The sequence below is a fragment of the Astyanax mexicanus genome, chromosome 3 (assembly GCF_023375975.1).
Source record: "Astyanax mexicanus isolate ESR-SI-001 chromosome 3, AstMex3_surface, whole genome shotgun sequence".
NCBI lineage: Eukaryota > Metazoa > Chordata > Actinopteri > Characiformes > Acestrorhamphidae > Astyanax > Astyanax mexicanus.
In genome coordinates this window covers 47,203,127-47,217,782 of record NC_064410.1, presented here as the reverse complement: position 1 = coordinate 47,217,782, position 14,656 = coordinate 47,203,127, and the positions used below count along the sequence as shown (strand labels likewise).

General features: G+C 36.1%; 3 protein-coding genes across 5 annotated transcripts; 2 read left to right on the top strand and 1 right to left on the bottom strand.

Moving 5' to 3' along the window:
• Positions 1 to 742: 742 nt before the first annotated feature.
• On the top strand, positions 743 to 5,044 carry wdyhv1 (WDYHV motif containing 1). Of its 2 annotated transcripts, XM_007258843.4 has the most exons (6): positions 743 to 960; positions 3,512 to 3,611; positions 3,717 to 3,770; positions 3,889 to 4,037; positions 4,131 to 4,255; positions 4,337 to 5,044. In XM_007258843.4, the coding sequence occupies exons 1-6, from the start codon at positions 878 to 880 to the stop codon at positions 4,438 to 4,440; spliced, it is 615 nt and encodes a 204-aa protein (XP_007258905.3). In that variant the 5' UTR covers positions 743 to 877; the 3' UTR covers positions 4,441 to 5,044. The 2 variants fall into 2 exon arrangements, with proteins under 2 accessions (XP_007258905.3, XP_015463751.3); XM_015608265.3 differs by lacking the exon at positions 3,512 to 3,611 and having other exon boundaries at positions 744 to 960.
• A 37-nt stretch (positions 5,045 to 5,081) lies between these two features.
• Positions 5,082 to 9,052, bottom strand: psma2b (proteasome 20S subunit alpha 2b). Its single transcript, XM_007258842.4, has 8 exons — positions 8,946 to 9,052; positions 7,781 to 7,857; positions 7,375 to 7,507; positions 6,731 to 6,853; positions 6,557 to 6,638; positions 6,391 to 6,464; positions 5,586 to 5,643; positions 5,082 to 5,333 (listed from the first exon to the last, which is right to left on the bottom strand). Exons 1-8 carry the CDS (start codon positions 8,984 to 8,986, stop codon positions 5,217 to 5,219), a joined length of 705 nt encoding a protein of 234 aa, XP_007258904.1. The 5' UTR covers positions 8,987 to 9,052; the 3' UTR covers positions 5,082 to 5,216.
• Positions 9,053 to 9,509: 457 nt separating this feature from the next.
• zgc:91910 (Zinc finger protein 706-like) lies at positions 9,510 to 13,166 on the top strand. 2 transcript variants are annotated; one of them, XM_007258841.4, is made up of 4 exons: positions 9,510 to 9,616; positions 12,048 to 12,190; positions 12,367 to 12,496; positions 12,604 to 13,166. In XM_007258841.4, the coding sequence occupies exons 2-3, from the start codon at positions 12,056 to 12,058 to the stop codon at positions 12,460 to 12,462; spliced, it is 231 nt and encodes a 76-aa protein (XP_007258903.1). In that variant the 5' UTR covers positions 9,510 to 9,616; positions 12,048 to 12,055; the 3' UTR covers positions 12,463 to 12,496; positions 12,604 to 13,166. The 2 variants fall into 2 exon arrangements, with proteins under 2 accessions (XP_007258903.1, XP_015463750.1); XM_015608264.3 differs by having other exon boundaries at positions 9,524 to 9,616; positions 12,015 to 12,190.
• Positions 13,167 to 14,656: the final 1,490 nt, after the last annotated feature.

Here is a 14,656-nt window from a genome sequence, read left to right as displayed (position 1 = left end):
ATAAATCTATCCTACCTGCAGTACTGATACTGGTAGCACATTCTGATAAGGTAATTTAGTCTATAAATCTGTCCTACCTACAGTGTAAATGCTGGTAGCGCATTCTGATAAGGTAATTTAGTCTATAAATCTATCCTACCTGCAGTACTGATACTGGTAGCACATTCTGATAAGGTAATTTAGTCTATAAATCTGTCCTACCTACAGTGTAAATGCTGGTAGCGCATTCTGATAAGGTAATTTAGTCTATAAATCTATCCTACCTACAGTGTAAATGCTGGTAGCACAATCTGATAAGGTAATTTAGTCTATAAATCTATCCTACCTGCAGTACTGATACTGGTAGCACATTCTGATAAGGTAATTTAGTCTATAAATCTATCCTACCTACAGTGTAAATGCTGGAAGCACATTCTGATAAGGTAATTTAGTCTATAAATCTATCCTACCTACAGTGTAAATGCTGGTAGCGCATTCTGATAAGGTAATTTAGTCTATAAATCTATCCTACCTGCAGTACTGATACTAGTAACGCATTCTGATAAGGTAATTTCGTCACTGGAGTAAGCAGAAAGGGTAAAAAACACGTGCTTTATTACTTTATAGGCGAGTTACTGCCCCTTTAAGAAATGCGCTGTGCGGTAGGACATTTCGACGCGGTAGCACAATCCGACAGCTATGTCTATAAAAATGCGCTACGGTAGCACAATCTGATAAGGTAGCACAGATTTTCAGAACACCGGACTAAAGAACTGTAGCACACTGTGTACAGATGGGCTGGGCGGCTGTATATGTGTTTGTTAAGGAGTTTTCTCTGTTTATAATGATCATCTCCGATCAGTAGTGTTTAATTTAGTGTAATATAAGCGCTGAGAACATGGTAGAAGAGGAGGGCGCGTCTCCAGAATACACAGTGATCGCTCCGCCGCGGCAGGAATGTGTGTATACGAGCTGCTACTGGTACTGATCTCTCTCACACTCATTTTCTCATTCATTCAGTCATTCAGACGCTAATTCACTAACAATAACTGTGAATTATCGCTGTGGGACTGGAGAAAGCTGACAGTTAAATGCTCTGCATTGTTTATATTACTGAGGTACTTCACCTGAATTAGCTTTTCAATCTGCAAAACTTCGAGTTACATTTTTTTTTCTAATGCATTTTAATCCCAACGTGATTTTAATGTTGTCTGATAATCCCTATCAAATCAATTATATTTAGCTTAGTGAGCATAAATGTATTACATTTATTAAAGTTATTAAGGCCATGCTCTCTAGAGATGAAAACTAATAAATGATTATAAATAAATGAATAAGTCTTAAACAATTTTTCATTTGTTTTGATTAGTCTTCATTTTGTTTTGTTTAGAAAACAAACAGGATTTTTATTTTTTATTTTTTTATCTTTCCTGATTATATACACCGTATACAATGTGTTACAAATATACTGATATTAAATATAATGTAATATAATGATTTTCTTATGAAAAAACATAATTAACTTAATTAGTTCTTGTTGGGAATATTGTTAGAAAACAGACAATTTTGTGTTAATGTTGTATGTTTGCTGAGTTAAGTGTTGGCTCTATATTTTGCAGAATATCTTAAAAGGCTTTTTATCTTTTAGTTTTCAGTAATGGGTTCATGGGTGAACATTTAAATACCCAAACCTAATGAAATATATTTTTCATTACTAAATGTTTATTTGTATGCATCATTAATTCAAAACATCCTAAAGCACTCAGTATAGAACACATTTAACTGACAGCAGTTAACTAACAGGCTCTACTTACAAAGCATTATTAAAATTAACGGGAAATTAAACCACAGGTAAACATAAGTATTGATTTCAAAATATATCAGGAATGTAAAAAATGTAAAATTTATTACTGAAAATAAAGGCGACGAGTCAGCATACAGAGAGGAGGTGCAGCGGCTGACAGACTGGTGTACAGTCAACAACCTTCACCTGAATGTGGACAAGACAAAGGAAATGGTTGTTGACTTCAGGAGAGCACAACACACCCACTCTCCACTCAACATCGACGGGTCCTCTGTGGAGATTGTTAAGAGCACCAAGTTCCTTGGTGTCCACTTAGCAGATAACCTCACCTGGACCCTGAACACCAGCTCTACAGCCAAGAAAGCCCAGCAGCGTCTCTACTTCCTCCGGAAGCTGAGAAAGGCCCGTCTCCCTCCACCCATCCTCACACTCTTCTATAGAGGGACCATTGAGAGCATCTTGAGCAGCTGCATCACTGCCTGGTTTGGGACCTGCACCGTCTCTGACCGCAAGACCCTCCAGCGTATTGTGAGGACAGCTGAGAGGATCATCGGCGTCTCTCTCCCCTCCATCACGGACATTTACACCACCCGCAGCATCCGCAAAGCAACCAGCATTGTGAATGACCCCACTCATCCCTCACACGAACTATTCTCCCTCCTGCCTTCGGGAAGAAGGTACCGCAGCATCCGGTCCAGCACGACCAGATTCTGCAACAGCTTCTACCCCCAAGCCATCAGACTCCTTAACTGCAGAGACTGAACTGATGGTTTTTCTGTACATGCACACACACTCTTACCCCACTTACCCCAGAAAATGGAAAGCACTAAAAACCCTACTACCTCACTGGACTCTATTGCACACTGTGTAATAGAGTAATTACTACCTCACCTGGTCTTTTTTGCACACTGCAAAATTTGCACACTGTCTTGTTATTTATTATTCTTTGTCTGTATTGTGTTGTATTGTCTGTCTGCACTTTTGTACTGTTGCACTATTGTTCTGTCTACACTGTGTTTATGTGCACCATGGTCCTTGGAGGAAAGTTGTTTCGTTTCACTGTGTACTCTGTATATAGCTGAAATGACCAAAAAAAAAACACTTTGACTTTGAAGTGCATGTGATATCAGTATTTCTTATAAAGGAAATTATTTTAAAAACTCTCTTTAAATGTATCGTAATATTTCTTGCTGTGGAATATGCTGTTGTAAAGAAATAACTTATGTATAACTTTTATGTTATTAAATGTATTTTCAGCAATGGTCGCAAAGTCCATTTTTATATCTTATAAAGAGTGTTAGTTCTTACAGAGAGGCTTTATTCTTGAACATTATGTATCTGTGGATGTGGCAGTGCCAACTTGTTCTTTTTTCAATTTTTCAATTACTTAGGCTGTTAATATGCATTATGCATAGTCTCAAATATATGTTGATGCAAAAACCTTGTCTCTCTGTTTTTGCCATGTTTCTCTTTTTGAAACTGTAAATTTAGCAGGTGTTATGTTAATTCCAGATTCCATGATAAATGGACCAGTATAAATGCTCCAAAATTACTTGAAATATTTGATTGAAATATTTGATGTTTTACATTAACTCCATTGAATGTCTTGTGTAAAGTTTTAATGATTGAGATACACATTTTATTTTCTGGACAGCGATGATGTGTATGTTGTCATGTCATTTGTGTGTCTGCTATTAACTTAGTGAAAGTCTTTGTTTTATTCTACAGTGAGGAGAATGTTTGGAAATTGTGTGAATATATTAAGGACCAGGAGACCTGTCCAGTGGATGAGGTGTATGCAGTTTTTATATCCAATGAAAAAAGAACTGTGAGTGCTCTGTTAAAATGTAATGAGAGTATATAACTGAGGCTGTTTGTGTTTTTTTTTTTACTGTTTTGATATTGGTTTTGTTGTACTTGTTCTGTTTTGCAGATCCCTATTTGGAAACAAAAAGCCAGTAGGGGAGGGGATGAGCCGGTGATCTGGGTAAGCTGGTGCCTTTGATGGAATGTAAAAAAATATATACATGCAATGTACAGTTTTGCTTTATATATTCCTTTATACAATATTTGTCTACTGCTCTAATAATGTCCTCAAATTTTAGGATTACCATGTTGTGTTGCTGCATGTAAATAAAGAAGGACCAGGCTATATATACGACTTGGATACCGTCCTCCCATTCCCCTGTCCTTTTGATGTTTACTCAAGAGAAGCTTTAAAGTCCGATATGTTCTTAAAGCCAGACTTTCGAAGGTAAGCTTATTCGTCAGCTGTTTATGAGGTTGATAATTCAGTGCAAACTACAGGTATGTGCACAATTGGCTGAATATAATTGTATACTTTCAGGAAAATGCGAGCCATATCTGCTGCCACCTACCTGAAGACATTTGCTTCCGACAGGTCTCATATGAAGCATTCTAATGGGGCATGGCGAATGCCTCCACCCTCATACCCTTGCATAGAAACAACAGGTACATACTTTTAATAAAATACACTGGCTGGAATGAATAGGTTCTTTACAATTCTAGTCTTATAAAGCTTTTTTGTTGCAGAGTCCAAGATGAACCTTGATGACTTTATCAGCATGGATGCCAGTGTGGGATACGGTGAAGTGTATAAACTTGCTGACTTTGTCCAACACTTTAGAACCAAGTGATGAAGTGTGAGTAAAAAGAAGAGGCTACACATTGACGCTGATACAGCGATGGGACTGTAATGGATACTCCATCCATTAATGTATCCGATTCCACTTGTTCGCATGTTATAGCACATGTTCAACTCTTTGGAGCCAAGTTAAGAAGTGTGAATGAAGGGAAGAGGCAGCGTAAGTGTTGTGCTGGCACAGAGAGCTAAAACTCTAATGAATATACCACCCAACCAATAAACAGTGCTTCAACTACTCGAAAATGCCTAATGTCTTACATACTAACATACACTGCAAATGTGTGCAGATCATTTGATAACCTAAACATTCTTAATGTGATGGCTAAAATTGTGCATGATTTGTCAAGAATGGCAGTGTTTATTCATATTCTGCTCATATATAAAAAGTGGACTGTTGATTAGGAAAGTAATGGCTAGAATGTGCCATCTGTGCTCCTATTAATTATAATAAAAAAAATAATAAAAAAAAAGATTGGAACCCCATGAATGCAGCAGTGTTGATCTCTAGGCTATTATACTGTATACCCACTTAGTTTCACACTTTTGTTTCTGTTATGCAAATTCTCTGTAAAGGACAATTAAAAGACTACTTAAGAGTTGTCCTATCCCTTGTGTTAAAAAAAAGAGAATGAGTGAGATTCTACAGGTTTTAATGACTATGTGTTCTTGTACAAAGAAAGAAACAGGACAGATATACAAAAACAGTAAAAATGCTGTTATGGAGAGTATTTGTAGCAACAACCAGTTATGCAAACATTAGATGAGGCCTTAAGCAATGGCTGCTAGGTAATCCTTTACTTCAGCAGGTGAGAGTCTGCGGAATCCAGCTTCATTACAGATTCCCACTTCAATGTTATCTTCAGTCATCTGACCCTCAAAACTTTCCTGTGGAAATATTAACAAGACGCAGATTAGACTCTGCAATACATAACATGGTGTGATTCTACAAAGAGCTAAAATATAGGGGATGATTAATACCCTATCCCAATAAGACAAAGGGCCAGGTTATCAGACAGTAATGAAGTCTAGTCTTGGACTACACAGAGTGCTGAATGGAGATTCTCCATTAAAAAATGTAGTCCAAGACTAGGCTTAGTCCCAGTCTTAGAAATTAAGGTTAAATAAATAGTAGCATACCTTCAAAGTTAAGATGGCTGTGTGTATAGCATCCTCCAATTCTAGATCCTCGTTGTATCTGAAAGGAAAAACAATACATTTACATTCATGTTACCTCCCGTAACCAATGTTAAAACATCATTAGCACAGAACAGCTGTGTAGATGTTTACTGTCCTGCAGCATCCGAAAAATATAATCAAACAACGCAGCATAGAAGCAACAGATTCAACACATTCTATTCAATACATTAATACAGATTTATATATATATATATATATACACACCCTAATTAAAATAGACTATTCTAATTAGGGTAATTACAAATACAATTTCTACCCAACTGGACAAGGTATGTAATCCTTTCATAATCTATTAAACAAAAGAACACTAGCCATGTAACACCTGTACCTGTAATACGGTCTGTGAATATGTATTTGCGTCAAATTGCAAGAGCCCTAATATATAAGTGAATATGAAGTACATTTTACTGATTCTTCAATCATTTTAAAGCAATAAAACACAACACAGGTGCACCATCCTGTATTGGATTACTTATAGCTTGAATGTAAACAGAATGCATTTTAAACAAACCAAAATACATTTTTGCATCAAACAGTAATCAAGTGAACAATAAATATAAAAAGTTTCTACAGCTATAGTAATAAAAAGACAACAGAGTACTCTACTACAAATACAAAAGGAGCAGTAAACCATGCAGCTTTAAATCTGTACACTGTGAAACGGAAAGCTTTATGAAGGCGAGTGGCTAGACTGTAGGCACAGAAAATAGGAAGCAATGAAAATACTTCAACCTGATTTCATTACCTTTTCTCAAGGAATGTTTTTCCGTTCACATAGTTCTTTCCCATTGCTGTGGCTTTCCAGGCAAAATAGGCACCCTATGGGTAAAAAGGTTACACTTCAGTCTTTATGATGAATGCACTGAGATATACTGAAGATTAAACAGTTTTGTAAAAGAACTAGACTTTACCGATGGATCAGACTGAAAGAGGTAAGGTCGATCCTCATCCCAACCAGCAATGAGCAACGAGACTCCAAATGGACGTACACCTCTACAAAAAATACAATCAAAATAGATAAAAACTCAACACAGCACCATGTTGTAAGATATTTTTGCATCCGGTAATTCAAACAAAAAACCTACCCTGACTGTGTGTATTCCTGCATTACAGATGCCACTCTCTGCACCAGCTGGCCTGTAGGAATGGGCTCCTGGTAAACCAAGAAGTACTGCTGGGCCAGTTTTCTGGCTCTTCTGACCAGGACTCTGTCATAAGAGGGAATTTCTGAATGTAACCGAGTACTGAATATACGACTGTGGTTAGTCAACTAGATTTAGAATGAATCAAAATATATTTGATAAAATATGCAGATTATACTTTCTAAAGTAGTGTTTCTTAATTATGGTCCATGTTCACAAGTGAATGTTGCGTGAAACTTGTGTGATTTTCAGTTCTTTACAAAAATAATTAATAATTAAATAGTAAACAGTTTCAAGACATTTTAATATAATCTCTGTTCCAGAGTCTTAATTCCAATTAATTTTCACCAATTTTTTATGCCGCTGTTTTTCGTTTTTTCCCTTGAGTTTTAAGTAAGGGCACAGTGAATAGTGGGTAAGCTACAAGTAAGCTTCTATGACATAGCAGACGAGAAAAACAGCCCTCTGAAAATGCAATAAATTAAATAATAAAATGTGCAGGGCAAGGTGCCTCCAGAACCAGGACTGAGAAATAACAGCAAAGTGTGTTTGACAGTTGTCTAATTAACAGGCACATTACTGCTTACCTGTAGTCAGGACCCATACCACTGTACACCATGCCGATATGTTTAGTTATTGGTTCAACTTTGTGGACACTCTGTTCATCATAAAGTATTGACTTTTGTTTCTTCTCTGTTGCCAGAACCACACCATTGGAAGCTAAAAATGAAAGAAAGAATAATATAATTATGCATTTGTAAAATATTCTTAAAAAAACTGTACCACTAATATACAAAGTAAAATGCAAATGTGTGAATAGCGTGTCAAGAAAATCAATGAGAAACAAACATTTTCAAGGGTTTTAAATAATTGTGCCCATTAGTAGTAATATATTAATAAAGTGGCTGATCTGATTAATAATTATAAAAATACAATGAAAAAAAAACAACAATTCCCCTAGAACTAAGGGATGTAGATCAATTAGCTACATACCTTTAATTCCTACAGAGGGTGCACCAGCTGCCACTGCTGCCAAGGCATACTCAATCTGTACCAGCTTCCCAGAAGGGCTATGGGGGAAAATAATCAATTCATGCAGAAGTGAAAAACAATAAGGAAGAATTTTATGATCAGTTACATTCTTTCCATCATGAGAAGAGTTTCTGCCTAATATCACTGCATAAATACAAGTTCTAACTTTGGTTTTACTAGTAAAATGTTTAAGATCTCTGTGCTGTAGTTTTCATTATTTAGATCTGCAATACTGTAAATTTATTTTTTTCACAGTACTAATTTTAATCATTCGTTCAAATTTTTAAATTTGTGTCATACTGTGATTCATTTAGTATTGTGTACCCTGACCGCTAGAAAGCAGAGCTTTGTCGTCAGATCCCAAAACTTGTATTTTATTCATATTTTAAAAAATGTGTACCAAAAACACTTACTTAAAAACAAAAAACACAATATATCACCTTACTGTATTATACATTTTTTATTAAGCTAAATGAATCTGCAAATGCCCTGGAGTAACTCTTTAGATCTGTAGATTTTACACTGTTTTTAGTAAAATTTCACAGTTAACATTTGAAATGTACAGTTTCTACTATTAAAGCAGAGTTAGGACGTCTCATGTGTATGACTTTAGGCAGAACCTGCTTGACACATTGGGTTGTACAGTTAGAAATTAGCTCCCACTTCATAATTAACAGCAGATAATTAGTTGGTGAGAGTCAGCTAGTTTAGCTGTGTGATGAATGTGAATCACAGTGAACCTCGGTTAAATCAATTGTCACTGTTTAGCTCTAGTAGCTAAGCTAAGCTAAGCTAAGCTTGCTAACAGATATACACTCCATGGCTCACTGTCCACATTAAGCTGTGTTTAGTGGGCAGAATGTTTAATAATTAGGCTATTAAAATGATAAATACACTCCCTGAACAACTGAAAGCTTCTAACTAAAGATTTCTCAGTCACTCACACGCTGCCCGCTTAGCGTGACACTGCATCTCAGATCCCTCTCACTGTCAGATAACCAACCAACTCATCAGAGAGGCTGTACAAATCATATACAAGGAACTGGGAATATATAACTACTTTCCTATTAACTACATAAACATGCATCGCTAAAATCACACTAATAAAGCCACATAAAGAGTTTACCTGAAAGTAGTGAGAGAGAAACTGTATCCCCGATCTGCCATTTTTACTGCGTCTGAAGCTGCTCACACACACCTTCCGGCTACAGCTGCTGTTTAATTCAAAATAAAAGTTTCCTTATTATAAACAATGTCCTTAATTCTTTTTTATATTGCATTACATTGCGGACCAAAATGTAACGATTGTTTTTTTTTTATAATTACTGTTTTATTTGTTTCCTTAATCTATTCTTTGTTTTATCCCAAAGCGTATTATCTAAATATGATTTTTTTTTTATTGTTTTGTACCTTGAAAGTGTTAAAGCCCTGGGGTTTTGGTAGCTACTTTTACTACATAGTTTCTCTTTACTGTTTGATATATTGTGCAAAACAAATAGTCTGAGTCTGGCCAATTTCACATTTGAAACACTCTTACAAATAATGAAAGCTGGCTCTGCTTATTTAATTCGATTTAATGTCTTTTAAACAGTTAATTTTAATATAGCATAATATGACATAACTCACTCGCGGGCTCTCTCTAGCGGTTTGCAGCGATTATATTCTCTAACGGTGGAGATACTAAGCGGGAAGGCTTTGGCTAAGGACTTTTAATTTATATCTTCAGCGGAAGTTCCTCTTGTGTTATCCGCTCGACTCTTCGCCCCTTCTACAGGCTGTAGATACTCCAGCGCCAAGGTATTGTCTTTAAATAGAGGATTAATGTGATGTTTTACCTCGCAGATCCTTTGTTTCAGTGTTATCTTTATTCATTAGTACAAGTATGGGGTTGTTTCCGCCGTGAGAGGCTGTAATGAGCGAATGTTTACCGGGAGAGCTGGGTAATACACGGCGGTCGGGACGCTGGGGAAGGCACGGGCTGAGGAGGAGACGGCGCTCGCTGAGCTACTAGCGTTAACGCTGTAGCTACATGGCGGAGCGATTAGCCAATTAGCTAATGTGTTAACTGCTCTAATGGGTGTCAGTTTATTCTTTTCGACTGGTCTTTTTATACCACATCCACGTAGTTGTCTTCGGCCGCTGAACAGACACGGTGCCCTTTGTTTAACACCAGCGTTTAAACCACGATACCACTCGACACGTTAGGAAGCTAGCTCAGTTAACCTAGCTAGCTACCCTAGCTTTATAGCGCTGGCTCTACTTTCTTCCTATCGGCCTCGATGTCATCTGTGTTTCAGCTCGCCTGCTAACTAGCTAAACTGGCTAACCTGGCGTATTAGTCAGAGCCGGTGTTCTGCCGAGGTGTGCTACCCTGTCAAACCGTACTACCCTGGTTTATATTTATTTAATACAAGGTATACATTCGAAAACAAAATTTTCGGTAGGATATTTGGAAAGCAGAAATCAATATATCAGGTTACAGTTAACAGGCTTGATTGTAGAACCAGTATTTTGTTTTTCATTGTCTTATTATTACTTTCATGTATTTGTAATCGATTTCCCATGGCAAAGATTACCAAATTAGTATTTCTTTTCTGTAGTGTAGTCACTGTCTATCTTACAATATGTTGCCCACAATAACAATACCACTAGAGTGAGTCGGCAACACTGGATGTATTGCAAGGCAAAACAATCAATGCACATCAGTTTTTATTTTAACACATACACTGACTGATACACACACCTGCTCTGACATTATTTTAATCTTGTAAAATAGCCATAAACTGCCATAAATTAGGACAGTCTACCGCTGTTAAAATGGCTACGTAGATCACAGTTACACTACGTTAAAATCTCATCAAATTGTGTAACAAACTTACAGAAAAAAACAAACAATTACTGGTATTTAAGGCCATATATTAGTAGCCTGTCACGGACAATAACAATGCGCTTTATTGCCATATCGATATTTTGGCCCACTCCCAGCTCTTACAATGTATACAACACAGAAAACTCTGAAAGAACAATTTCTCAACTTTCTGTTGGGAGGGAAAGACACACATTTAGGTGGACTGAATTGTTTACACAGGATTACACCTAAAGACATTCCGATAAATATGTTTTGTTGTGGGCCTGTCACAATAATTACGTTATCGACATATTGTACAGTGTATGAAAATGACCTTAATTTTTGCTGAATTCAGTTAGAACCATTGTGTTCTTGGCAAGAGAAGTCATTTTACATGTATTGCCTAAGATATTTAAACACTCATATCCCAGTTCCAGGGGCTTAAGAGACATTGTTCATTGCCATTATTTCTGGATATAAATGTATCATACAGATATAGTTATTGTTAAATGTCTGCAGCCTGGCACATATTCATGTGTGTAAACAGGTATCTGATTGTAGTTTGTCTACTGATAAGCAGTTGTTTTTTGTGTATCGGAGCTGAGAACACCATTCCTTATTGTTAGCATTGACATGCAGTATCTTCTTTTTGAACTCTAGACGGATAAACTTTAAGTAGGTTTATCAGCTATTTGCTTAAATCCACAAGCCTTTAGTTTTCTGCTTACCAATACTTTGTCCGTAATCCAGACTTGTTTGCACCATTCAATTTAATGTTATATTTATAGCCCTAAAAACCTCCTTCGATTTACAAAATAATTTCACCAATTCATTTTACTCCTAAGAAATTAGTTCGTTAGCACATTCAGAACCTCTAAACAATGTCATTATTTTATCAGTAAATAATTGTTTTGAAAATTCTGGTAATATTTTTTTCCAATCTGTGTTTATCTTTTGTCCCCTTTAAAAGATGTAGTTATATGATTCCACCCTGTGTAGTCTGCAGCAGAAAAGCAAATTGGGAACTTGAAAAGAGAGCTAATGAAGCACAGCAAGCAACTTATACAAAGAATCAATATTATTAAGAGTAATCCAGGTGTAATGGTCGGTTAATTGTGATACTGAATTGAGGTCATATTGTTCAGCATTTTAAACTGTTACTTAAATTTAAAAATGTTTCCTTGATTTCAAACACTGTTTTTCATTCAACTAATGTGCCCCCTCTATGCTAAGGAAAGAGTCTTGTCTCTGAAATAAAAGAGTGTCCTGAGACTTTTGTCTCTGTAGACTTTGTTGGGTCGTTTAGCTAAAAGGTGCCTCACTGCTTTCATACAGTCACTCTTAAAGGTTTTTAGGTGACACAGTTTTATCTGTTGTCAGGAAAAGCCATGGCTCGTGGGCAGCAGAAGATTCAGTCCCAGCAGAAAAATGCCAAAAAGGCAGCAGAAAAGAAAAAGGCACAGGGAGCAGATCAGAAGACTGCTGCTAAAGCTGCTCTCGTCCACACCTGCCCAGTTTGCAGGGTAGGTCTACAATGTTTGAGTCTTAGCATAGATTAAATGCAGAAGTATATTTGTTGGTCTGAAATATATATTAAACATTAAACAGGATTAAATATTACCTAATTTATAACCTTTGTTTGAAATACTTGTGTCAAAGACCAATAACTCTAATAATGACATTTCTATTTCCTCTATAGACACAGATGCCAGACCCAAAGACATTCAAGCAGCATTTTGAGAGCAAACATCCCAAGTCTCCAATGCCCCCTGAGCTGGCTGATGTGCAGGCATAAAGGACTCTAGGGATTAACAATATCTGCATTTGGGGTAAGTCAGTAGATAGGCTTGTGATAATGATTTTTATATTCCAGGTTTAGATGAAGATATGTAACATGTAGAGGTATTGTATTCATTGCATATTGTGTCCTTTTCAGACCCTGGGGAAAGAAATGATGTGATTCAGCTTGGCCAACTGATTCAACTCATCTGGACACAATGACAGGAGACCTTAGAAAGGACTAAAGCACACCAGCACCCATTTGATTTTATATTTTTATATGCATCATGCCTTCAATTAGGCGGACCATCATTACCAGTGTGCTATGTGCCCTAACAGCCTCATATTCTTGTCCCATCAAACTCCTCAGTATTTACTCAGCCACTAATTTAATATTTTCTTAAATCCTGACAGCTTTCATTTTAAAACTCTATTAACACGCATACACCAGTGTCTGTCTTCAATGCATACTATTTAGTAATGTCCACATGTTTTTATTTCTTTCCAACACAAGCTGTGATAAGAATTGCATCATCATGGGGATTACCAATATTGGCCTAGAGGAAATTGTACCTATTCAGTTTTTTCCAGTCAAAAATAATCTTCAAATCTACAAAGTATGCTCTTGGCAAAGTTCTTTAGATGTTGAATAGAGGCCCTGGATTTGCTTAATGTTTGAGCATTTTTTTATGGTTTTCAATAAATGTATAAGCATATTGACACATGTGTCATTGTGACTGCCTAGAAAAGCTTAACCTACCTTTTGTTATTTTTATGCATTTAAAATAACTTCAACAAGCTAATTTGCAAAGAAATCACAGAAGAAAGGGGAATTATGTTTGCAATTTTAGCATGTTAACCGCTTTAGTGTAAAGAAACTTGTTGACATGAATCGGACAAACATCTACTGAGAAGTTTCAGCACAATGCAACATTTCACATCTTGTATAAAGAGGTAAACATTCAAGAAAACTGATCTTGGCCCCCTGGGATTGGTCGAAGGGCAATGTAAAGACACGACAATCCATCATTTTCAAACGTTCAAATTCACAGTTTGTGGGGAAAACAAATGTAAATACAAAAGATTTAGGCTTTATTAACACAAAACATTTAAACACTGGTTTGAGTAAAACAGATGATACTGCAAAGCAAGTACTAGACAGAGTTTCAAGCAAAAAATAAATGCTCAACATAATGCCACACTAAATCAATTAGCTAAAAAAAGAAAAATCAAACAAGCCTAGTTTTGTCTAGACATCAATAGTATTTCAACAATAGGGATTTTGAAACCAAATTACCTGCTTCTAATTTTGAAAAGGTTGCTGTGGCATAAAATAATTGTCCTGCCTGTACCATTTATTGTGACCCTGCCTGGTCAAGGACTTAATCCTTGCCCTTAGAGACTTAAGATGTAAATACATATAGCTGGAAAAAATTAAGAGATCACTTCAGTTTCTGAATCAGTTTCTCTGATTTAACAATCTATAGGTATATGTTTGAGTAAAATTAACATTGTTGCTTTATTCTATAAACTACAGAATGAAATTGGAATTCTTCCGAATTCCAAATAAAAATATTGTCATTTAGAGCATTTATTTGCAGACAATGAGAAATGGCTAAAATAACAAAAAATATGCTGAGCTTTCAGACCTCAATTAATTAAAAGAAAACAAGTTAATAAAGAAAATCAGAAATCAATATTTGGTGGAATTACCTTTTTAATCATAGTTTCCAGGCATCTTGGCATGTTCTCCTCCATCAGTCTTGCACACTGCTTTTGGATAACTTTGTTCCACTCCTGGTGCAAGTTTGATGGCTTGTGATTTAATTTTTTAAGTGGTCTCTTTTTTTCCAGAGCTGTATTTTAATTAAGAGTACCATAAACAAGTTGTCAGATGTTAAGATCCCCAGGACATTATGACCATGACTTGTGACTTATTGTTAATATGGTGGAGGAAAATGTATGGCAGAGCTAATAAATGTATTTATTTATTTTAATAAACATTAATGTAGGAGCGGCTCCACAGTATTTTTTATTTCTTATTTTTCAGGACAAAAAAATCCCCACCAGCATTACGCAGCACTTTCACAGATCCCCTCCACGAGACTGAGCATCGTTAAAATATACATATTCACTGTAAAAAATGTAAATTTACAATAAGAGTATCAGTTTTTAATAATGGAAACTGTCCTGTATTCTTGTTTCATGGA